Source organism: Trichechus manatus, unplaced genomic scaffold (genome assembly GCF_000243295.1).
Source record: "Trichechus manatus latirostris isolate Lorelei unplaced genomic scaffold, TriManLat1.0 scaffold00019, whole genome shotgun sequence".
Classification (NCBI taxonomy): domain Eukaryota; kingdom Metazoa; phylum Chordata; class Mammalia; order Sirenia; family Trichechidae; genus Trichechus; species Trichechus manatus.
The window spans coordinates 3,576,770-3,602,694 of NW_004443955.1; the positions used below are offsets into that span (position 1 = coordinate 3,576,770).

At 43.0% G+C, this 25,925-nt stretch overlaps 1 protein-coding gene across 3 annotated transcripts in view; it reads left to right on the forward strand.

Moving 5' to 3' along the window:
- GABRB3 (gamma-aminobutyric acid type A receptor subunit beta3) overlaps window positions 1-25,925 on the forward strand; it is a 397,072-nt gene that overhangs the window by 295,965 nt on the left and 75,182 nt on the right. For 2 of the 3 annotated variants that reach the window (XM_004372623.1, XM_004372622.1), the window contains exon 4: window positions 21,241-21,461. In XM_004372623.1, coding sequence (XP_004372680.1) covers window positions 21,241-21,461 — 221 coding nt within the window. Of the gene's footprint in view, window positions 1-21,231; window positions 21,462-25,925 lie in introns of those variants that run through there. The other variant, XM_023727844.1, reaches the window with a different exon arrangement.

The following is a 25,925-nucleotide window of genomic DNA, read 5'->3' on the forward strand; positions in this document are numbered from 1 at the left end:
GAGCGAAAGGAGGGGGAGATGGCCAGAGGCAAGGAAGAAATCAAAAGAAGTGGAAAAAAGCAACACCAACAGCCAACAAATAGCACCCAGAGAGCCGCCCACTTGGGTGTGTGGAATCCAAGCAGCTGGCACTTCCTGGTCAAGAGACCGTGGCCGCGGGAAGCAGAGGAGACTGAGCAGGGGTGAAGAGGGGTGGGGGTGGGAAAGTGCACACCGCAAATTACCGGTTGTTTTGTCTCCCGCTGGATGCTCCGTGAGGCGGCTTTCTCATACCCCCGTTTGCTGGTCTCCAATAGGAGTCCAAGATGGTGGATTCGCGCTGCGTTAGCTGGTAGGGGACCTCTGCATGAATCTCTCCTCGCTCTCCCTTCTCTGTCAGTTTTCTCACTCCATTTGGTGCTTGGCTGAGTTCTTTATCTCTTCATTTGATGTTTTAGTGTTTCAGGATTGTTGTTTTCTCTGTTCGGCTTAGTTTTTCGGATCTTTGCTGTGGAGGGATGGTGTGGTGCTTCTGCCTAGAGCACCAATTTTCCAGAACTCTCCCATTGTTCATATCTTATTGCTATTTATTCAAAGTTGAATTATACACCTAAAGATGAGCTGAGGTTTGATTTTGTTATTTCATTGTTGTTGCTGCTGGTGTTTGTATATTGTCAGGAGATTTTGAGAGGAGAGTTGACCACCTATGCGCAAATGTTTGACTTGTGAATGGCTCATACTAAGAAGGTCTGCTCCCCTAGCCCTGCAGTCAAAAATTCTTCTGGTGTAGTGAATGCCAACAGTCCTTTCCTACCCTTCCCCAGAAAGATTGCCACTGCCCTCCTCACTTCTTCCTCCTCTACCCCCACTGCTACCAAGGCACACTGGCTGGACTACAAACTGGGTCCAAACCACCAGTCGGGCTGGGCCAGGTTATTACCCAAAACTGTTGCTTCTGACCTTTGCGTGAAATAGAGTTTGGTCATCTGGAGTAAAACCTAGCAACCCCTTTGTCATCTTGTTTCAATAGAAAAACATTTCACAAGTTCTAAACACATTATTTACAAATTTTTGAAACTATGCCCACTAGTATTTGCTATCACATTGTACGGGCAATCTGAAGCACGTAAGAATGTGTATCTTAGTGAACTTTAGCATTTTGTGCTGATTGAGTCTCCCTCTCTAGAGAAAAAGTGTGATTTCATGACTGGTTCTTATATAGAGAGAGACACACTTCCTAGTATCTCTCTCTCTCTCTCAGGAAAAAAAGAGGAACACCATCTAAGAGATGGATTGATACAGTGGCTGCAACAATGAGCTCAAACATACCTACTATTGTGAGGATGGTACAGGACTGGGCAACATTTTGTTCTGTTATACATAAGGTTGCTATAAGTCAGAGATGACTCAACACACCTAACAACAACATATACGTATTAAAAAAAAAAAAAAAAACAGTTGCCATCGAGTCAATTCCATTGAATACCAGTCCTTGGGGTTACAGTGTACACTAGGACCTTTCCGTGTAGCCCAGGCATCTCAGTGATGTTTGTGGATTCCCTTACATGGACAACAGTCTCAGATGCAGATGAACTTGGTAGAGCCAAGGCCCTGAGGGTCTTCCAGGTGTCTGTGGCACATCCACACACCCTCTGGTGACCAGTTTGTGACTTCAGATGGAAAAGTGCCAAGTCTCCACCCATGGAACCCCAGCCAGGCCACCCAATGCTCCAAGGATAATTGCTCTACATAAGCTCCCCCTCCTTCCCTGGCCAGGATGAGGGTTGGACTGCTGAGTGGCTCCACAGCAAAAGTGGTGGAGGGTTGGCAACCAAGGGGCTGGGGCAGGGAAATCAGTGGGCTTCACTGGGGCAAACCACATTTCAAGGCTGGATCTGTACCATAACCAGAGCTGAATGTTCTCAGGAAGCCAGGGACAGTGAGACTCCTGCTAACAAACGCACTCAACAAAATGGACACACTACAAATGTGTCAAGCTGTTAACTTCTAGGAGAGATATTTTATAAAAGCTTAAACTATGGCAAACCTCAACATTACTCCAAAGTGTAGTCTTCTAAGATCGAGATATATCAAATTATAACCAGAAGGGGCTTTTTGAGGCTAGTCTCCAAACCGGGACTGAAGAATTAGGGGTAGGGTGAGGAGGGTGCATTGCCCCTTCATCTGCAGGGCTCCAACCACAGCAGAGAATGGATTCCAAGTCCACTACAGGACCATCTCCACAACACCCTGGCAGCTGTGATCTCTGGACACTCAGATTTCCAGGTTGATGACCTCTACCTTCTGCCAGTACACTCTAGATGTGCTGATAGTGCCCATTGTGTCACAGCCAAGAATCAGTGCCAGGAGACAGCCTGTCTCTCCTATGTGTGTTAATCCAATTAATCCCACATGCCCAATGCCAGCCATCCAGGGACTGTGCCCTTGGCCCAGTGAAGGGGTCCATGGTGCCCTGCCCACTCCTAACCAATGGTCTCCCCCACCCCCTGTCTTTCTCTTACGTTCTCGTCCTTCCAGACGCCCCTTCTCCCCACCACTCTCCTCCCCTCCTCTCTTCTCTGAGACACCACCTCCTCCCTGGCACATCCTTCTACCTGACACCCCTCTCTTCCTCCATACCCCCCTCCTTCTTAACACCTTCCTCCTTCCCTTACCCAGTACTTCCTTGACATTTCTCCTTGAACCTCCCCTCCCCCAGAGCTCTCTGTATCCCCTGTAACTGATGGGGTGGGAAAGGAGGCAACCCTCATGGGGCCCCGTCGCCTGGCAGAGTCTCTTGCTGTCTTATGGAGTTCAGTGCCCCTGGTGTATTTGAAGGCCTCCCTTGTCCCCATGTGGATCATGGCACCAGAACAGAAGTGATGAAATTCATGACACAAGAATCTTGCAAAGGCATAAGGAGTGGGGGCTTGATTGCTGGCTGTGGCCGTCAAGGAGTCATTGCCTGGTTTTAATTTCCATGACCCTGGAAGACTCCAAAAGCCCTTCCTTTGAAAAATGCTGTTTCAGGGGCTCTGCCCTGTCCACTCTTCTTCCCTGTAGGGTCTTCCTCAGCTGCCTGCATTTGGGGGTCACCTCCCCAGGAAGAAGGCAGGCAAGAGGCATGTTCTCTGCTTCTTTCTTCTAGCACTGTTTTATTGAGGATAAACTATGCCAGTGACTATCAAGAGCTTCTGTGTAGAGATGTGCAGATGTGACCCACTGGCCTGCAACGCCTCCCCTGGCCTAAGCACTTTAACTCTCCCTCAGAGGTTTGGTTCAAATGCGCATTTTCCAAGGAAGTCCTCATTCATCATCCTATCCAGAAATAGCTTTTTTTTTTTTTTTTAATCCCTTCATTTTAGTATAGCTCTTAATCCAGATTGCTTTTGAATTTCTGGTAGTGTTATTTCCTCTGCACAATGGCCAGCCCCTTGAGGGCTCATAATGCATCTAACTCATCTCTGCATCCCTCCCTAACACTGCCTGGCATGTGGTAGGCACTCAAAAATATTTGTGGAATGGCTAAATGAATATCTGAATGAACAGAAATTCCCTCGTGCAGTGTAGGGGCCTGGGGCTTTACCAACCAAATTGTAGGAGGGTGTGAGAGATCATGGACTGATTCAGAGAGTAGTACTCACTTCCTGTGGAGTTTTCATGTCTACTGCTACACACCCAAGTCCCTTCTTCTCAACCACCAGTAGTAACTAGAGCAAGCACAGGGCCTTCCACTTCCTAATGGTGGACCCTACCTGGCTGCTCTGGAAGGGCTCCATCTCTCGCCTTCGAGTTCCCTTTCTTGTCTCCCTTATGGTTTTCATACCAACATGGATCCATATACAGATGTAACCTAAGTTGGTCTTGAGCTTTAAGATTGAAAAACAAAAGCTAATGTCCCTTCTCCATCTCACCTTTTGTCTTAGTTATCCATTGCTGCTATAACAGAAATACCACAAGTGGATGGCTTTAACAAACAGAAATTTAGTCTCTTACAGTTTAGGAGGCTAGAAATCCAAATTCAGGGTGCTAGCTCTAGGTAAGGGCTTTCTCTCTCTGTTGGTTCTGGGGGAAGGTCCTTGTCATCAATCTTCCCCCAGTCTTGGAGCTTCTCAATGCAGGGATCCCAGGTCCAAAGGACGCCCTTCACTCCCAGCACTTCTTTCTTGGTTGTATGAGGTCCCTCTCCTCTCTCGTCAATTCTCTCTTTTATATCTCAAAAGAAATTGACTCAAGATACGACCTAATCCTGTAGATTGAGTCCTGCCTCATTAACATAACTGCCTCTAATCCTGCCTCATTAACATCACAGAGGTTATGATTTACAACACATAGGATAATTACATCAGATCACAAAATGGTGGACAACCACTCAATATTGGGAATCATGGCCTAGCCAAGTTGACACATATTTTTGAGGGATGCAATTCAATCCATAACACCTTTCATGAGAAAGCTACTCCCTCACCCCCATTGCCAAGATTTCTGTTAATTCCTGGAGTTTTTATAGTCTCAAAGTGTCATTGTTCCCGAGACCTGGCTCAACATTTGAACTCAGATAGACTACTGTGGCTGTCCTCTTCTCCTTGGACCAGGCCCAGCACTTCAATATAAAAATAAACCCTTCTTCTGGGATCCCCTGGAAAAAACGGCACTCTTAAAGCACATCTATCCATAGCAGCTGTGCTAAGTGTTTAGATGGATGCAAGGTTTGGTGATGCTGTGTTTTTTGTTACTCTCTGCCCCCAAATTACCTTTCCTAACGTGATACTCCACTCTCCAAGATATCTTTATAAACCATCACCACACCCATCTCATTCTCTTTATTAACAGAACTGTTGAGCTTCTCATCCCTTAGAGTTTTCAGGTTGAGAGCTGGGTCCTGGATGGATGCAGAACTTCAAACCCCACTTCCTCCAGTTATTCATATGTGACACAGTATAAATTTTTCCAATTTTTTGTGTCTTCCTCTATATGAGAATAACAACAGTAATAATAGCTGCTTTATCTTTAAATAGGGTGAAACATAGCCTGAGGCCTGGACACAGTGAGGAGTCAGTAATAGTTACTGCTGTCATTGTTACTGATGTTATTATTTGGCTGCCATTGAGTCACCCTCTACATAATGTTTTCATTGCTGATTTTTGGAACTGGATACACAAGACTTTCTTCCTAGCTTATCTTAGTCTGAAAGCGCCACTAAAACTTGTCTAGTATCATAGCAACATGCAAGCTGACAGCAACACTGACAGATGGGTGGTGGTTGTGCATAAGAACCTGGGCCTTACATATGAAAGGCAAAAATTCTACCACTGAACCTCCACTGTCCCCTGTCATTGTTGTTGTACACCATGTTAACATGACGGCTTTCCTGAAGAGTAAAAGTAGGGATGCTCCATTCAGTGCCCCCCCACTGCACAAGAGAACAGACCGAGGTTTAGACTCTTCTACTCTGACCATTCCTTCATCCACCTGTCTCTGCAAGGGCAAGGAAGTGAGGTACAGATTTGTGTCCCCACTGGTGTAATCATGTCGCTGTCCTGGAAGGCAGAACAGATAGTCATTATTTAATAACACTGATTTTTCCTCCCTCCGTTACCTACACTCTCTCCCCTCCCAGTTCCAATCTACCCAAGTCACCACAGTAAACACCCAAGACCCAAACTGAGAGGTGCTGCTGGTGGCCTGGAGAAGGGCACAGCACAGAATATGACCCCAGCTATCAGGGGTCATAGCTGGGTCCCAGGGCAAACTGACATAGCCCCCTTTTATCAGGCAGTCTGTGTGTAAGCCAGTCGGAAGGGGGGTCTGGGAAGAAGACTGCTAGACTTCAGCATGCAGGTATGAAGATGCCTGCTCCGAAACCAAAGAAAAAAACCAATGGAACCCTTCTCTCTGAGTAAGAGTCTAATTTGGGGATTTATATTCAAATACAGGAGCCCTGGTGGCACAGTGGTTAAGAGCTCAGCTGCTAACCAAAAAGTCGGCAGTTCAAATCCACCAGCTGCTCCTTGGAAACCCTATAGGGCAGTTCTACTCTGTCCTATAGGGTTACTATGAGTTGGAATTGACTCAGTGGCAATGGGTTTGGTTTGGGTTTTATTCAAATACAAAATCCTTCAGCTGCTACCAATAATTTATTCCCATCTCCTTGTTATGCCACCAAAACCTTGCCTGGATGGTACAGTTAAGTGAAAGGTTGGAGGTTTGAATACACCCAGAGGTACCTTGGAAGAAAGACCTGGTGATCTACTTCTGAAAAATCAGCCACTAAAACCCTACGGAGCACAGTCGTACTCTGAAACACACAAGTCACCATGAGTCGAAATAGACGGCAATCATTTTTGTTTTTTGTTTTTGTTTTTACATTAGCTAAAGTTAATGATAATGGAAGGGGATTGTGGTTCTGCACTTTGAAGATTCGTTTTCATGGTGATGCTCTACACCAAGCCTGATTGCCTCTATTTACTTTCAAGGATCTCTCCAATCGGGCCCCAGTCTACCTGTCCTACCTTATGATTCACCCATAGGTACTAGCCACTTCCTTTAAACTTTTTGTCCATCTTCCCTCTTGTCCACTGAACTCACTATTACAAAATTGATCTTCTTCACACACACTCACTACACAAAAATCTTTGGTTGCTTTCATTGGCTACTAAACCGGCAATTGGGATTTTCAACCTTCTGGTCATTGCTCTGGGATCCTGCCTTCTCCACTACTCTGACCACTGGCCTATGTTCCAGCAAAACTGCATTCCTCAGTGATTCCCATCAGTGCATTGAAATCAGTGTTCCTGTGAGTTTTTTCATGCTCCCTACCTGATATCTAGCTAAATGAGATCTATCTGAAATGCCAACTTCGTGAGAAACTTTAATTGATGGTGGTGGGGAGGATCGCACAGGTAATACTAGGCATACAGCTCTGCCCATGGAAGGGTTTGGAAAAATGTTCCTATGTTTCTCCTCATGTGCTCAAATGTTCCCTCTCTGTCAGGATGAGCCTCTATAGACCCCTAGACCATGTGAATTTTCTTGCCTCCTTCTCCTCCGACTTGTATGGGCCTCAGAGCTTTAATACCTTGTTACCTGTGGACTTGTAAGATTTACATTGTTTTGGATGTGTTGACTTTGTCATCTCTTTATGCTTGGAAGCACCTGAAGATTGAGTCCACATCTGCTCTTTATCCTTTCATAGTCTCTGTACTCCAGACTATTCACAATAGTAATACAGATCCATTTTTTTGATTAGCAGAAACTGAGAACTGCCCAGTGAACAATGACAAGAATTCTGAATGGGACATCGGAAGGCCTGTGTCCAGGATGGGTTCTAAGATGTATTTTACGTCTGCCTTTGTATCTGTCTCTGCCATCTACAAATGAGAGTGTTTGAGGTCTTCACCTGAAACTCCGAAACATGCAAGTTCTCTGTGTGTGGCAGCAGCTAGTTTTTCCTCCCATGGCTGGAGGATTTGTTTCTTCAGCTTATATCTTTTTATGTGGAGTGCAGAATGTCCTCTGAAGATTACCAGATTTTCAGACTTCATCATTATAGACTCAAATATTGATTGACAGAAAAATAGAATGTCTTTTTTTCATGCCCAGCCTTCATTTTGCCTTTTCTCACTGCACGTATTACTTTGAAAAAAAAAAAATCGGTAGGACCATCTTCCTAGAGATTTGCTTGTTTTGTTGGGTAGGTAGGGAAAGGAAGAGCTCCTGAGAGAGATCCAGGGCAGTACCACCTTCCACTCCCTACCCAGATTTTGCTCTGGCTCCTTTTAAACAGATGTCCAGGCATGGCCCAGTGACTTGAAATTTGTCTCCCAAAAATGGAGGGTGCAGAAAGACCAAAGAAAGAGGTGGGCAACTACAATGTGGTGGTGAAGAAACTTTATTAGGGAGACTTACAAACTAGGTCAGGTCATGGGTGGCTGCAGGACCAAAGCAGATCTTCCTACCCTACAGTGGGAGGGCAGAGGTTTTACAGTGGTGGTGGACAAGAGTGGCTCTATGCCAGGAGCTTACATAATGCAAACTGTAGTGAACTAGCGGACCACATGGGAGCACCCATGTTCAGCCTCACAAAGCCTATTTTCTGTTCATTCCAACCCCCGAGGGTGGCTCTTACAATCTGGCATGTTTTGTCTCTCATGTCGCTCCGCGTTTTATGCTGTAGTAAAAGAGACCCCATTGCCTCCCTGAACAGATATAGAAGTGAGATTGGCCAGGTGGTGTATGGTTCCCACACATGTGCAAGAGACAGAGAAAGTTACTATGTACCCAAAACAGGGGGAAGCCTTCTCCAATAAAGAGAAGGAATTGAGAGAGAGGAGATGACCCAATTCCCAGCCTCCTAATCAGAGAATGCCCTGGGCCTAAGGCCTTTACTTAGGCAGCCTGGATGGGAGGCATAGAGGCAGACCATTACCCCAACAACCACCCCCTGACTCCCATCAGGGTGCCAGGAAAAGAAGAAAAGCAGTACCAAGTCCTGGTATGCCCATCACCCATTTTAGATGTTGAGCTGCATGTCCGTGGTTTAGTGCATAAAACTGGTGGATGTTATATCGTGTATCATTTAAGGCAGCATTTAATGAGGGTAACTAGTAGGACGGTCCCCAGCAGGTTGATCAGGCCTGCTTAGAGAAGAGATCCCAACCAGCCATCCCAGTTGTGGCTTAATCTAAGCCAATTGACTAGACCAAAGGGCTGCGTTTGTACAATCTTATGTAGGTAAAATATGTCCTGATTCGTTTATGTAAAAACAGCATATTTCTCCCAGCGTGACACATTATATGAACAGTACACATTTCAGTACATGTAATACAAAGCTTCCTTTCTCAGCATAATTGAACAAGGTATTACCATTGCCAGACCAGGCTAATTCAGACTTGGTGTAGTCAGTCAATGTACATTGAACCTCCTGGTCATGTTACCACAATAACGCACAGATTGAAGCCGTCTGCTGCAATAGCCAATTCTGAAACAGGTGAGGTGAGCAGCAAGGGTTTTATTATATATCAATATATAGGAGACAGAGGGGAATAGATTCCTCAAAAAAAAAAAGAAAAAAACCCGTCTCCCCAACTGGAGATCAGCTGAAGGCTTTTGTAGGGACAGGATTATGGGTTTTAGAGGTTTGTGTTAGTTCCTCCTTGAGGTGGTCATGGCTCAGATGAGTTAATCTTTTACTTATATTCTTGGGGGTTATCTGGAGACATTCTTGGGGATTATCTGGTGACATCCTGGTTTTCTTGTCACAAGATGTGTGCTTTGTTCGGTTTTTCATCCTTAGATCATTATCACTTGTTTTCCACCCTTAGATCATTATCACTTGTTTTCCACCTTCCAAGGAAGAACATGGGTTAATCTTAAACCTTTTGTAGAGACTGGAACCGGAGGGAAAAATAAGATCATGAGACAATGTGGTGGTTAACAATGGGGAGTAAATAATAGTGAGCTGGGCCTATGCAGCCTCTTCCAATCCCCCCTTCTTTGGAAGTTTCTCAATCTTGGGAAACAGGGCATTGCTTCTTTTCTGGCTATTTCCTGCTGGTTAGGGGAGTTGGCTGAGGTGAGAAACCTCCTGATATCGACTAGGGGCCATAGGCAGGGGGTGAGTTGGAGTGGAAATTGGCCGCATCTTGATGAATTAGATGACATTCGTCCTCAGAGCTTGAAAAAGGTGTGTCCTGACTTACCAGGGTAAAAATTTTTCTAGCCTTACACGTGTTTGTAGTTCCTTTTGTTAATATTCTCATAAAACAGGGAACACAAAAACAAACTAGAATAATCACTATTCTTAAGGTTCCTCTTTTGGGCTCTTCTGCAGCCCACTTAACTGGACCTACTGGAGTTAGGGTTGAGACTACACACGGCAGGGTCAGAGTGTCCCCAGCTTGCAGGGTCAGTGTCCGCTTTGCCTGTAGGATCACTGGCACCTTTTCTGTCCAGGTCTCCTGGAAAAATAGAAAGATGGAGGGAAATAAGGTCAAAATCATTGTACTGTAAGCTTCTTGAACTTGTACTTCAGGCCCTGAACTGGAGTACAAGAGTATGGTGGCTTTGTTTTCTGCTTCTTTCTCTTCTTCTGGTGGGGCTGCTTTTTACTCTCGAGTGATGCACCCACACGGCTACTCCTGTTAGTTTCAGAGATGAGTGGGTGGCCAGCAGAACTTCAAAAGGTCTCTCCCACTGAGGGGTCAGTTGATCTTCCATGGGTTGATTCTTCCAGGTTTTCAACAGGACCTGATCTCCGATCTCTGGGTTGGAACCTGTGGAGGGGTGTGTCAGAAGGAAAAGACAGACGAGAAGAAGCATACTGATTAACAGTGTTTATGAGGTTCTCAGAGAATGGACCCAGTGTCTTTTCTCTACCTGGGTCATCCCCAAGGTGGGGGAAAGTCGACATTTTTTCAAGAATGGTCTCCCATATATTAATTCGTAAGAGCTCAATTTGAGCCCGCTTTGAGGGGCTACCGGGATTCTGAGCAGGATAACGGGGAGAACTTGTATCTAAATGGAGCCTGTCTCCTGGCAAAGTTTCTCCAAGGACTTTTCCAGAATATGGCTCATCTTTTTGGTCTTTCCAGTCGATTGCGTTCTCCAGGCTGAGTGTGATTTCCAATTTATATCTAAAACCTTATTGACTTCTTGAGTGACTGTTGTCATAAAAGCTCTACTGTTGTCTCTCTGTACTGAGATTGGAAGATCAAAACAGGGTATGATTTCTTTGAGTAATGCCTTGGTTGCTTCTTGGGCTCGTTCAGTTTGAAAAAGGAAAGCCTCCACTCACCCTGATTAGATGTCCACAAAAACCAGCAGATATTTAAAATTTCCAGGTGTCCAGGGCATTATACCACTGCTACCTGAAGGGGATCATTGATTGCCTTCAGGAGTTCTAGGATTTCTGGTACATGTTTTATTTCTTTGTTGGCAGATGTCAGAAGTCCCCTTTGTTTCTACCATGCACCGTGTGAGTGAAGGACCAGATGGGCATATTTATTATCAGTATACACAGTTGTGCGTCTTCCTACTCCTAGTCACAAGGCCTGCTTGAGGACTATGAGTTCAGCCTATTGAGCTGAAGTGCCGGCAGGAAGTGGAGCTGCCTTTAAGACCTCAGTTTGTGTCACCACCACATATCCTGTCTTGTGGCATCCTTCAAATAGAAAGCTACTGCCATCTATATACATTTCTATCTCTGGGCCAGTCAAGGGAACATCTGCGAGATCTGGTCTGCTAGGATAAACTTCTTCAATTATTTCTAGGCAGTCATGGACGGAGGCATCTTCTGAAATAGGCAGCAATGTGGTGGGATTGAGGGAAGAGACAGCCTTCAGAACCACGTTTGAGTTGTCTAACAAGATTGCCTGATATTTTCTCATCCATCCTGCCATGATCCAAAAATGCCCCTTTTGTTCCAAAAGAGGCAGAATTGTATGTGGTGTGTTTGCCATTACCTTTTGTCCAACGCTGAATTTCTTGGCTTTCTGTAATAGGTCACATGTTGCAGCCACAGCTCGAAGACAAGGGGGACATCCCCGGGCCACGTTGTCCAGCTGTTTTGAAAAGTAGGCCACCAGTTGCCTGGCTGGTCCCAGGGTTTGAATCAGTGCCCCCACAGCAATTCCCTGTCTTAATATCAGTTCATTCAATAGCAAATAGAGACTGATACTCAGGGTGTAGAGGAATACAAAAAGAGGCATCTTTCAAGCCCAGTACTGAAAACCAAGCACATTGACTAGGTATAGTAACCAAGAGGGTATATGGGATTGGCACAATTGGATGAATGTCTTCTACTATTTGGTTGATTTTTCTTAGGTCTTGAACAGACCGATATTCTCTTGTCCTCGGTTTCAACACCGGTAAGATAGGGGTGTTGTACAGAAACTGGCAAAATTTTAAAAGTCCAGTTTTTATGTATCGATGCACCAATGGTGCGATCCCTTCAAAGCTTCCTTGCGGAGGGGATATTGCCTCTGGTTTATAATAGGTGCTCCAGGTTTTAAAGTAATTTTAACTGGTGCAGCTGACTTGGCTCACCCAGGCCTTTCTTATGCCCAGACCAACGGATTCACCTTTTGTTGAATATGGAAAGGAATGCCACTAACTGTCACTATTTCTTCTAGCAACAGTGTCGCCTGCAAGGCACATGCGTTTTCAGGCGAGATCTGTAGAAAATGGAAAGAAACAACTCTGCCATCCTATTTAGGTTAGTCCAATAAGGGGGATTGTGATTCTTCCAATTATACAAGTCAGAGGTAGAGAAAGGAGTATGTACTAACACTGTTCCTCCTTTGGCTAGAATTTTTCTCAGAGGAAATTGTCCTGCCCAAGCCCTGGCTACCGTCACCGAAAACAGTACCCTGATGGTTGTGTGTAGGGGGGAGACCATACCCCATGAAGTTGGACTCTTACTTCTTGATTCTCTTCCTTCATCAGTTCCTCTCAAGCTGGCCGGACTAGAATCAGGCTTGGCCCTTTTTGTGGGAGACTCTGCCGTCATTCCTTGACCTGACCTGTTGGCTTCTACTGCACCTTCCCTATATGGCAGGGGGAGCTGAAAAAGTTATCGGAGCTATTCCTTCTAAGAGGGGACCCTCCAGTGAGGATTCAGGAAGCACTTTTGCCTTCAGCTTTCCCTGGAAAAGAACCTGGTTAAGGGGATTTAAAATTTGATAGAGAGATATTAAAGATTGAATATAGGGAACTTTGTCCCATTTTTTCCTTCAAAACAAGTCAAGATGAAAAATCGTGCTTTAAGCCAAAGATGCATTTTGGAGCCAGTGTTCCTGGTCCTCCAGCTGGTATTGGGACCACACATTGTTACATAAGCATATCATTTTCTTTCTTGTCATAGACACATAGCTATACCTCCTCCAGTAGAATGCAGCCTAGAGGAGATTTGGCTGGGATAGATGGGCCTCCGCCCTTAATGGGTGTTTGTTTATGCTTAAGCAGCATCAGTAACTGCTTTTCATGTGCCTCAACAGCAACTACATTCTGCAAAACCTCAGACTGAGTATTAATATAAATATAGTAACGTTTATCTATTTAGGCACAAACTGTTTCTTGAGAGTAACAGGAAGGCTAATACTATTCTATTTTGTAAAATCATAGCTCAAATTTCAGGTGCTTCTCTGGTTATGATAGTTACAACTTTGCTAAGTTTACCAACAGAACTTCTAATTCAAGAGTTACAATATCTAAATGTATTAGTTAAATACTTTAGGAGAAAGGAAAATGATTTCTTATATCCAGAAAGTAGTACCTTAAAACATCAGCAGTATTCTTACATAAAACCCACAGTTTCCTTTCGTTTACTCAGTCTTATATAGTTAATTTCTGATCCACGTGATTCTGGATCGAGTGCAGTCTGTGAACTCATCAGCTTCCTCATGAGATTTCTGGAAATCTTGATTGAGTCTAGTCACAGTTCTTTTAGCAAGTCCAACATAGTCCATCTTTTTGTTGAGATATTTTGGTCAAACGTTTTCAGCAAATTAGCAAAGTAAAAACTTATCTGCAGATGACAAAACTTAATATGGCCACAACTAATTCATGAAAATAATATTCTTAATAGTAAAAGACCTGATAGAAATTTAATTGTAAGCACAACGTAAAGGCCAAATGAAATCAGTTTAAAAAAAACTTTAGATAAAAAATATTTCTAAATATAACCATTAACTGTATTCAAAGAGCTTCAGATGTAATACATAATAATTTTGAGACAAAATACCATACGGTCAGGATATACCAAGAATATACAAAGATGATCAAATCTCTAAATACCTGAATATTAATTTAAAAAAAAAAAACTTCATAGGTAAATGATGTGAATTCCCCAATCAAACCATTGGCTTTGATGATGCTAGATTCAGAAAGATAAAGTTGCAACCAAGTTAGCAATAAAGAAATAATAATATTATAAGTCACTGTGAAACAATACTTAAGTTATTTAACCAAAGATCTTAAAGTAAAAACCTTAACTTTCTTTTCTAAAAGCCATGTGGCTTAGTATTCAGACTCAGGAATCTTATTCTAATGAGAGGCCAAACCTTCATCTTCCAGACAGATTACACAAAGAATAAATTAACTCTTTAACTCAGAAATCAAAAAAAAAATTTTTTTTACTTTAACGGCGAGAAACCTAATTCTTTGTTTTACATGCTACTTAACATTAGAACGCCTAAAAATTTCATAAATTAAACCATTAAACTTTAGTCAGACAGATAAAACTTGACCATATCAAATAAATTTCTTTTTCAATAAACCTCATAAATGTTGCCTTTGTTGCGTAGCTCTTATAGTGCATCTCTTTAAATGACAAAAATGAACATATTCATTAGCAGACTTAAATACATATATACATTCTTCCTCTTGTGGCATAAAGACAAAGTATATAAACTTAAATTATAACAGATGTCTATTAACTCAATTTAACATCAGTAAGTTACATAAAATGTCTTGGGAATTATTTTAAGCCTGTATATAATGAAATATAACTGTTGTTGAAAGAAAGTCTGTTTAAATATTCCAGTTTTCATTTAACTTTTACTATTTCTCATATTTTTTCCAGCCTAATTTTAGCCTTAAAGATTTTATCAACTGGTTTGCAAATCACAAAGTCTGTTCAATTGACAAATTCATTGATATAGATATAACTTTAAGCCTCTGACTACTGCTGGAAACATTTTTCCAGGCCATTTTAGGTGTGTCTTACTGTGATTTCTATCATTTGACTTCTTAGAGTTCCCTATAATAGAGAGAACTTGTTTACAGTTCTATTATCAGGATCCACTCGGTTTCTGATAACTATAGCAAAGCAGCAATTTTTCTTATCTTTTATCTTAAAAGAGTCTCCACCTAGCTGGAAAGGGTCTTTCAAAAGCTTCCCTTGAGTTACACCACCTTGGGGAATGGGGGCTGGGGACTGAGGCCTGATCATGTCCCGCCCCCACTCTCTTGACTCATGGAAGACATTTACATATGATTAAGTTGATGGAGGCGTTTTGAAAGGCTATCTACCCAGTAAATACCAAAGCTCTTTAGCAATTTTGTAAATGAATCCATCAACACTTGGCTAGCAAGACTGGGGCTGGGGATGTCATCCCAATTCATTTACATATGTTTAAATTGACATAGGAATTTTGAAGGACAAAAGATAACTAATTTCTTTTTTATTATTCTGGAACTGCTACTTTTACTTTAAGACAAAACTATCCCTTTTTCTTAAATAAAACACATTTCATATAATATCTAGCTTAAGTTACTTAGAAAGATTTTGCTTTAAGATTGACGTAGTATAAAACATAAAGATCTTAGTGTACTTTTCAAATAGACCAATTTATATCAAAGTTTCTCCAAGTAGCTATTAAAAGTCTAAATCATAAGACAGATACAAGATGCAGTTTTTTCTGGACAATGAAAGAACTGAGGTTCTTTGACGAGCCTTACAAAAAACAGCAATTCTTAGCCATAACCTCCAAACTGATATAAGACAGACTTAGACACAACACTTGAAGCAAGCTCTTTCAGGACAAAAGGAGACAGAAAGACCACATAAACTCACCAGACAATACCACACAAAACAAGGATATGTGGATCCTAGTTTCTTAAAGTGCACATGGCAATTTTTGGTAAGATTGACTCAATTCAATGGAAAAAACAGGTACTAGATAAAACTTCTTAACTTTACGGAGCCTCAGATGAAGGAATATTAAACCTTTTGACAAAAATTGAGCATCAAGCAAGTTCCCTAAAGGAAAAAAAGGACAACGCAAATGAAAGCTCACTGAAATTCCAAGTTACTTCTAGTATACTCAGTTTATAGTGTTTTTAAATATGAACCTCAAACCAGTGAATCAGTTATGGGTGGGGGGGGAGGAATCCAGGCTCATTTATCAAAGACGTTAAGTGATAAGGTTCAAGCTTTTGGTTTCCTTCTTTCTGAAGCTTTCTCTAAATATTGGGGGCACTTTGTCCTGTAAAGATTATATTGACCATTCTGGCATTTTCAGGGCTCTCCAGATCCAGATCAGTTAACTCATGAACCTGGTCTTAAGATACTATGGCTCTCAAGAACCAGTCTCACCTGGGGCATTTTCACTTTCCCTAACAGCCGAATCAGGGCACCCAAGTAGATGGTATAATACTAGCTACACACAGACAATGCACAGGACAGACACAGAACCACAGTAAACGAATGGACAGGACAGACACAAAACCACAGTAAATGAATAAATCTCGCAAGCTGACAGATGTGCTCTCGACCCCTTCAACCTCTCACATGGCCCTGCCTGCTGACAGAGGTGATCTTAGAGAATCTCAACCTCCTAGACACACTCACGAGAAATCCCACAAGCTGACAGAGGTGCTCTGGACCCCTTCAACCTCCCAGACTGCCCTGTCTGCCAACAGAGGTGCTCTTAGAGAATCTCAACCTCCCAGACACAGTTACAAGCACTCACACACCCCAGAACCAGGACTCTAGAGTCACCAGGACTCCCTTCTTGCAAGCCTACTCACGGGGTTGGTCATCTGGGGCGTATCCTGCCCCAGAAACCAAGGGCTCAGGTCCCGCTCTGGAACCCTCAGGCCTGCCCTATCCACCCCGGCCCTGAGTGCAACAGAGAGAGGAGTCGCAGACTCACCTTGGGATCCCTCCTATGCGGGTCTTACTTTCTTTCACCCACCTCTTTTGGCGTGGTTGGGGACCAGCGGTGCAGTGGCAGACCTAGGTCTGGCCCATAATCTCCCCAGAGGCAAATGAACCCTCTCTCGGCTGCTTGTCAGGAGAGCTGTCGATCAGCCCCAGGCCCTGCCTCCGGGCCGCTGCATCTCAAGCAGCTGAAGCTCCCGGTAGGGGCTACCAAATTTGTTACCACAACAATGTGGATTGGAGCCGCCTGCCGCAATAGCCGGTTCTGAGATGGGTGAGGTGAGCAGCAAGAGTTTTATTATGTATCAATATATAGGAGACAGAGGGGAATAGATTCCTCAAAAAAACAAAAACAAAAACAAAAAAACCCGTCTCTCCAACTGGAGATTGGCTGAAGGCTTTTATAGGGACAGGATTATGGGTTTTAGAGGTTTGTGTTAGTTCCTCCTTGAGGTGGTCATGTCTCAGATGAGTTAATCTTTTACTTGTATTCTTGGGGGTTATCTGGCGACATTCTTGGGAATTATCTGGTGACATCCTGGTTTTCTTGTCACAAGATGTGTGCTTTGTTCAGTCTTTCATCCTTAGATCATTATTACTTGTTTTCCACCCCCCAAGGAGGAACATCGGTTAATCTTAAAACTTTTGTAGAGACTGGAACTGGAGGGAAAAACAAGATCATGAGACAATGTGACGGTTAGCAATGGGAGTAAATAATAGTGAGCCAGGCCTATGCAGCCTCTTCCAGTCATATTCTGTAAGTTCTTCATATCTAGAGTAATGTCAAATTCAGTCTCAAAAGTACCATTCTCAGAGTCAAACCGTCCAGTCTCATGCCATTTACTTTTTTAACACACAGAGAGAAATTTCTTTCTAAAGTTGCAGCACTCCTCACAGGTAACTTTCATACTTCAAAAGATGTTTTCCATGACTAGTGGAGTTGACAGTATTCATTTACCACATGATCTTCTCAGGACATCAGGTTACACATTTAGTCAGTTCACAAAGTGTCCTTCTTGTTGACAAATCAACTGAAACTATCTGTAGAGAAGATGCGTTATCTCGATTCAAATGTTGATGTAGCCAACAGTTGGTCTGATTGGTAGTTCTTGCAAAAGCCTGTATCATTGGAGTCTATGGATGAGGGGCCTGTCCATCCTTGTGAGATAATCTGGGAAGAAAAAGAGACAACATTAATAATTCCCCCCTCCCCTTCCCTATCTCTCATGGGACTTGAGGTGAGGGTTACTCAAGTATAACTACCCAGGCTGTCTGTCCCAGTCTTGAGGCAGTGACCTCTGTAGGAACCCAGACGTTTTGTCAGGAACAGTTGTATACAAAAGAGAAACATTTTATAGGATAGACAGTTTGCTCAAACACGGCACAAATGAGAAATGCGCTTGCAGGAAACTGCTGCGTTAAGACACCAGACTGCTTGCCTAAGATATATAGATCAGGCTGGGGTTGTCTTGTCTCCTCCCATCAGTCATTTAAGCCTGTCCGTTGAAGTGCTTAATCACCCTATTGCTTGGGGGTCATATAGAGTGTGAAAAGTTCATTCAAGATCCAGTGGAGGTCTCTGTACGCAATAAGAGGCCCTGATATGATTTTCCTGGCCTGTTGACTTGGGAATCTGTCCCTGGGCATGTTTTAGCCTTGACCAGGATCTCGTAGGCAGGTCAGTTTTCTGATGATAGTGGCAGTCCATGCATGTAGGCCCAGCCTAAGATAGTGTGCATATCTCCATGATCTGTCCTCTCTTAAATTCAGAAGGTGGTCGGTTACACACGTCTTTGCTCTGGAGCAGAGGATGCTTCAGCTTTGTAGTTGGTTGACAAAAGTGGTCTGCTCGTTAGTTATTTTCCCCTCTCAGCATAAGGGCCTTTCTGGTGACCATCCGCACAAGTAACAGAAGCTTATCAGAAGCAGAACTGATTTTTTGTTGTTGTTATTCGGATGTCTCATCCCCATGGGGGCTTGTTTTATATGTCAATCTGAGGGTTGTCAGTGGCCAGACTGAATGGCTGAGCTATTCATTATAGCCCATGTCACAGTTTCTGTTAGCCCCATTAAAATTGGCCCTAACTGCTGCAATTCCCATTAGGACTTGGAGGCAGAAGTTTACAAGTTGTATTTAAATACATCACTATTATGAATACATACAATAGGGGTGTGTAGGGGCCCTGAAGGGACTTATCCATAGTCAGGCTTGGGTCTCAGTGACGGTGACCTCAAACACAAAAGTTTTTCTCATTGAACTTTAATTATAACATAAGCCCTTTGGTCCTTCCTGGTGACAGAGGAATCTAGGCTTAATCCTCAGTCTTAATTAAAAAGTCAGGAGATCTGGGCAAAGTTGGCAGAGCCCTCAGTCATTTATGGAGTCACGCCTCCACCATACCAAGCTCAAGCATGGGTTCAGCCCAGTTATCTGGTAACATGGAGGTGAGCCCTCCTATTTTAGTTTTCCCCTTACTATTTACCACAGCAATGACTATGTTCTGCTCGATTATCTTGGTTGGGTTAGTTACCAGAGAATTCCAGAGAGGGCCTGTAAGGTCTCTTCAATGCTGCTCAACACAAGCTATCTTGAGGGACTTCTTACTCCTTTTTTTTCTTGCTGTTTTAACTGTTGCTTTGTGCTGGGTATTACAAGGTCTTTTCAGTGCCACAGACCTGCTTAGCCCCTCCAACTATTGTTGGAGGGCTTTGAGCAATTACTAGAGGATTGTTCCCCTAGCCTTTGAATCTCCCATCTTTATGAACCTGTAGGCCAGCATTTTTAGTTGCTCATCCTGTTCACTGATGCAGCTGCTCAATATGTCAGTCATGGCCACACACAACTGCCACACATCCATTTTCAATGACAACTCTTCCTGCAAAACTCTTATGTGCACTTGAGCAGCTAGCTAGGCTTTGGTGGCCAGCTGAACAGCACGGAGCAGCAGCCATTCCATGGCCACTACTACTCTTCTCAGCTTCTTTTCCACACTTACGAAGGTGCGTGTCTGCCTACAGGTAGGCTACGTTGCTTGGCATTTTCAGGCCGTTCCTGTACTCTGGCATGCTCAGGATTTCCCCTGCAGAAAGATACAGGCCAGACTTCCCCCCATGGAGGTCAATGGCCAGCCTGAGATTTCTCCCATAGAAAGGCATATGGGCCAGACGTCCCCACATGGAAGTTGCTGGCCAACTGGGATTTCCCCCACAGAAAAGCATACAGGCCAGATCTCCCCACATAGAGGTCACTGGCTGATCCAGGATTTCCCTCGCAGTTGTCTCACTCCCACTCGGCATGTCCTGGGTCTTCTGTCTGTGTCACAAGTTGTCCAGGCATGGGCCAGTGACTTGAAATTTGTCTCCCAAAAAGGGAGGGTGGAGAGAGACTAAACAAAGAGTGGGCAACTCCAGTGTGGCAGTGAAAGAGCTTTATTAGGGAGACACATACAAGGCCAAGTCCTGGGCAGCTGCAAGACCAAAGCAGATCTCCGCACCCCGCAGTGGAAGGGCAGAGGTTTTATAGTGGTGGTGTACAATAGTGGCTCCATGCCAGGGGCTTACATAAGAATGCAAACTGTAATGAACTAGTGGACCACATGGGAATGCTCAGGCTTTGCAAAGCCTGTTTCCCCTTCAGTCCATCCCCCTACCCCAAGGCCGGCTCTTACAATCTGGCAGATTTTCTCCCTTGTGCCTCTCCCCCTCTTGTGCCATAGTACTGGAGACTTCGTTCCCTCCCCACCAGGAACCGATATAAAAGTGGGGTTGGCCAGATGCTGTATGGTGTCCATGCATGTGCAAGATACAAACAAAGTTACTGTGTACCCAGAACAGGGAGAAGCCTTCTGAAACCAGGAGAAGGAGCTAGAGGAGAAAAGGCAACCCAATTCCCAGCCTCCTTATCACAGGATACTCTGGGCTTACAGTCTTCAGTTAGGCAGCCTGGATGGGAGGTATAGAGGCAGACCATACTCCCAATGCCAGACTAACAATGTCACCATCTCCTGGTGACACAATGGCCTAGCTAGTGTGGACATGACTGTGGCATGCTGAAAGAAAAGAAAATATGAAGGATGGAGCATAGAGGCCCTGCAGGCCATTGCTCTCCACTGGATGCTTATTTACAGCCCCACAGAGGGCAGAACAAGAAAAAAGTGGCTTAAGTTGCAAAGAGAGAGAGAGAGTTTGTGGGTAGAGCTCATTTCTCTTGGGTGGTTGATGAACGTGTCTACCGGGTGATAGATGAGGGCCAATGTGACTACTCTTGTTCAGGACCAGGAACCTGATTTTATGATGGCATGTTTTCTAGCCTTTACTCTATGTGGTTGTCTCTTAAATGCCCATTTATCTAGTCTAGTTCCTACCTAAATAAAACACAGAATTTACATACACCTGAGACACACCTATGAAACCTGGGCAAGCTGTAAGACTTGCTTTCACAAGAAAGCCACCACTGCTTCCTACCCTGCCTACAAACAGCCTCTGCCTCTCCTGGAAATTCACTGGAAAGCTCAGATTCCCAACCTGGATTTGGGAACCCATGGGGGGAGCATACCTGTAGCTGAGTATACCCTGATGTTTTTTCTTTCTCTTCCCAGGACTACACCTTAACCATGTATTTCCAACAATATTGGAGAGACAAGAGGCTCGCCTATTCGGGGATCCCTCTCAACCTCACACTGGACAATCGAGTGGCTGACCAGCTCTGGGTGCCTGACACGTATTTTTTAAATGACAAAAAGTCGTTCGTGCATGGGGTGACAGTGAAGAACCGCATGATCCGCCTGCACCCCGACGGGACTGTGCTATATGGGCTCAGGTAGGCCTGCCACCCACAGTGCCTCTGTGTGGCCTCACGGGCCGTGAATTTCTCACTGAACTGATTGAAGTAAGTGAGCCGATCTGCAGACTAATTAGGAAACATCCATGAGACACTGTGAGCTTTGCAGAAAAAAAAATCTCATACTATTTAGGGCATCACTGTTACTATAGTCATTTGAGCCATTGAAAACCAGCCTCCTTGGGCTGGTTTTATTTAATTGGGTTGCCATATCTGAGAACACAGATTCCCTCAGGACGGAGTTCCCATAACATAGCCTGTAATTAATACTGCCCTGGCACTGCAGAGGCTTTCAATAACGCTCTCCAAAGCTATTTGAATAGTTGAAAAAAAACTGTTGTGCCAATAGAGTGTGGTCTCCACAGAGCCTCGTAGAGGATAGTGCCACTGATATTTATGGGAATGCCCAAAGGGATGGGAGACTTCCTGATAAGAACATCTCTCACTCTAGTCTCCTATTACTTGGGTAGGAACTGAGGCTGCTGTCCTGAGCCCGGAGGAACTCATGGACTTTCCTGGTGACCAGACCCCTACCCTTCACACCCTACCCCTGCTGTGGTTATCTTGAATATCACCCTTGCTAAATGGTGCTCTTAAAGGCCTTTTTCTCTCTTTTGCATTGATTTTGCACTCATTTTTTTTTTTTTTTTAATAATATTTGGGGTTTGGAGTGTGTATGTGTGTGTGTCTCTTTCTTGATATCCTGGGCTTCTGGCAATTGCCCACAGTTTTGAGTGAGACATATGTGGGTATCTTGGGGGAAATATTTTTCTCAACATATTGTGAGTTCATAGCCTTTCAAATAAGATGCCAATAGCTATGTGTAAAATCATAGCAACATTATATAGTTAAATCCAGACCACTGTAACTTTCAGTACCTCAAGAAGAGTAAAAGAAATTATTTAACATTGCCTTAAATAGAAAATATTGTGTCACTTTCTCAAAATGACAGTATAGAATGAGAGTTGGAATTCAGCAAGATCAGACTTTTTAACTGTAAGAGAAAAAAGTGGCATATGTCAACCAAGGTGTGGTGATACTTTTAAAAGAGTCTAGTCTGAAGTTTCCCTGGGACAATTTTAGCGTTTTACTATATCTCACCTGAAAGGGAAAGATGTGGTTGGTAAACTTCTGAAGGTTCTGACAAATCCTCCAGTCATACAAAGGATTACGTAGAAGTCTTGTGAGCATGGAGTGAAGAGCCATGTCCTTAATTTATCTGCCTGAGAAGGAGAAAAACGAAAAAAGAAGAAGCTGCCCGTGCGTGTGTGTGTGTGTGTGGTGTGTATGTGTGGGTAGAGTGAATGGAGTGAGGGAAGATAAAAAAGAAACAAAATTCAATAAAAATAAAGCTAGGGCTTTTTGGCTTTTTAAACAAAACTTACCATTTAGGTTCACTCCATTTTCATTTTTGTGTTCTTTATTTTCTTATCAGAAGCAGTATACATCAGTATGTCTTTGTTTAAAGCAAAGAACTCCAACTCAATTAGTATAGAATTATATAATAGGTATGAAACCATTGTAATAAATTTTCAAATTCCATTTCGACGTGTTGGCTTTAGCACCATATAGCAGATAAGAGTAAGAATAACCAGGAGGGAAAAAAAGTATACATATATATAAAAGTATAGATATATAAAGTGTATCTTTAGTTAATACTCTGCTGATACACTGATGTATAAAAGTTAAATAATAATATAATAATAATCCATGGAAAACTTTCAGTAATAAACTTCGTGCAATAACCTACAAAAATTCTTTAATCAAATTTCCATCCATTCTGCATCTCAAATAAAAATAAATTTATATTGATTTATAAATAAGTCACTGTTTTAATTCAAATGTAGTGTTAATATAAATATACTCCTTAGATATTTATTGAGAACCTCCTATTTTAAAAACAATTCTTCATATCTATATGGACCTAGATAAGCTGTCAGATAGTTTCCAAACAACCAATCACCGCATTCTGTATGTGCTTAACAGCTACACAGTCACATATGACTCACCTCAAAATTTACTAATACAAACATTACTGCCTTGAGATTTAAGAAACACACGTAACTATATTGAAAAAAGATCTATTTGAATCTTTTGGAGAAAAAGCACATTAGTAATTCAAAATATTGATAATTTTATTAAATTCATAAATACACATATTCTGTACTATACTTAAGTACCATTTATATATATTCTACATGCTATCTACACTGTGTGTATTGTGTTTTTGATAAAAAATAAGATGTGATTGCTCACTCTGGTAGACCACCTGCCATCATCTCCGTGGCCTTCTACCCCACCTTCCATCTTCTCTTTTTGCTGTTGCATTCAGTGGATCATGTTGGTGACAGGGCAAGCCAGTGGTGGGCCAGTGTGTAATTCCAATGATACATTGTATCCCTTTGGTAAGAAATGCCATGGTGTGGGCGGTGCCTCCCCAAGCACCTGGAGGAGGCCTAGCACAGCTGTGGACTTAAGTGGGTTGGACTCCACATGGCAGAAGGTTTGTGGAGAGCTGGGGTTGTTGCTGCTTCCCTATCCATAAAGAGCTGCTGATGGAGGTCCTCCCCAGTAGAATTACCTTCCTGATGTTGGACTGGCTGTATCCGTGAGACTTAAGGTTGAATTTTTCTCACCACTGGATACAGAATTGATGTTTCAAGGGAATGTCAACTCTTCCCTGTCAGAAGTCCAGCAGTTGGTAATTGATGGAATTGACTACCACCATCCATTCAGCAGTAGCCTACACTGTGGGTCAATGTCCAGCTCTTCTTTTTTGTTTCACATCCAGCCATTGCAGTCACAGGATCAGTGAAGACTTTTCCTTTTTCTGGGAGAGATGACTATCACTGGCAGTGGATGAGCAGTCCATCATGTAGGTTCACACATCACCTCAGCCTTATTCTGGGAAGCCATTAATCCATAACACTGATAACTCTACAGAAGGAGTCGTTGACTCCTCACACAGATACTTGAGAGTGATCTTTCTCTCCTGGTGACAAAAGGTTGTTTGAAGTCATGAAGAATTTTTTCTATCCTCTCCTGGCCTCTTGAGCTTGAAACTTATGCTAACACTAACTTCTGCTTTACCAGCTTGAGTTCAGCTGGGTGAGACAATAAACTGAGCCTCCTTCACAGGTCCAAGTCACTGATGAGAGAGAATGTTCTGGATAGGGCATGCATACCATCCTAAAATAAAATTTGAGTTCTTTGAAAACTTCTTTGGAAAAGCTTGGCTGACTACCAGGTTCATAGGCCTTGGTCTCTTTGAGGAGGGTCCCGTCATAGCCCTCCTGTTATCTGCAACTTTGTTCTGAAGTTGCTCACTGTCTGTAAGAAGGTGGAGTTATCATCACTCCTGTCTTTCTTCGTCAGTCTGCTGGTCACTTGAGATCTTTGAACATCTCCACCTGCACGGTTTATATCATGCATCTTGTGTCTTCAGGCCATGAATTGGTAAGGGGTTCACAAAATAGTATTTTATTTGCTCCAAAAAGCACCTAGGAGTCTGAGGTTGAGTCATCTTCACCAAAACAATATAGCCGAAGTTTGCCCAAGAAGCTCATTGCAACTTTTTGGACGATATATTGTAAAGTTTGTGCTTGCTGTTAAAAATTGTTTAAAACTGTTAAAGTTGTCATTCCCACACTTAAAATGTTGATTGTAGTATTAAAATGAAGCTAAAAATTTATTTGAGAAAATCCAAATTAAGTCATCTAATGGTTTTTCTGCCATCTTATTCCAAAACTGCATTTTATACAGTGGTTCTGATCAAACACCTTTTGCCCCCAGAAAAGCTGTAAGCTCACAGAAGTGTTAAGGCCCACATGATTTGAATGCAGGTATGCTTGATTCCTAAGCCTTTGCTTTTTCACTACCACACATTTATTTGTGTGTATTGAGGTTCAAACCCACCAGCTGCACCATGGGAGAAAGATGTGGCAATCTGCTTCCATAAAGATCACAGCCTTGGAAATCCTATGGGGCAGTTCTCCTCTGTCCTATAGAGTCTCTATGAGTCAGAATTGACTGAGAGGCAATGAGTTTGGTTTGGGTTTCAACTAAATAATATATCAACAGATTGCTTTCCAAAAGGGATTATGTCAGTTTATACTCCCAGCAAAAAATAAAGTATATCTTAGCTTTTTGATTGTGACACCTGATTTGGGTTTTCTCATTATTTGATCTACTATAAAAACTGATTCATTTACTTCACATCCACTCTTCACCGCACCTAGGGGCTGAAACTGGCTGGAAAGAATCACTGGTCTGGCTGTGAACTGAGGTCCATTAATTTCTCTACCATTCTTAAGCCTGTCCATTCTTCTTCTTATTTAGGACCCCTTAACACCTTGCCTTCAAACTTCCCTCCTTACTCTCAATTGATGTCATTACCTTACCTGAAAACACAGAAATGTCTTCATATTCCCATTTCCAAAGAGA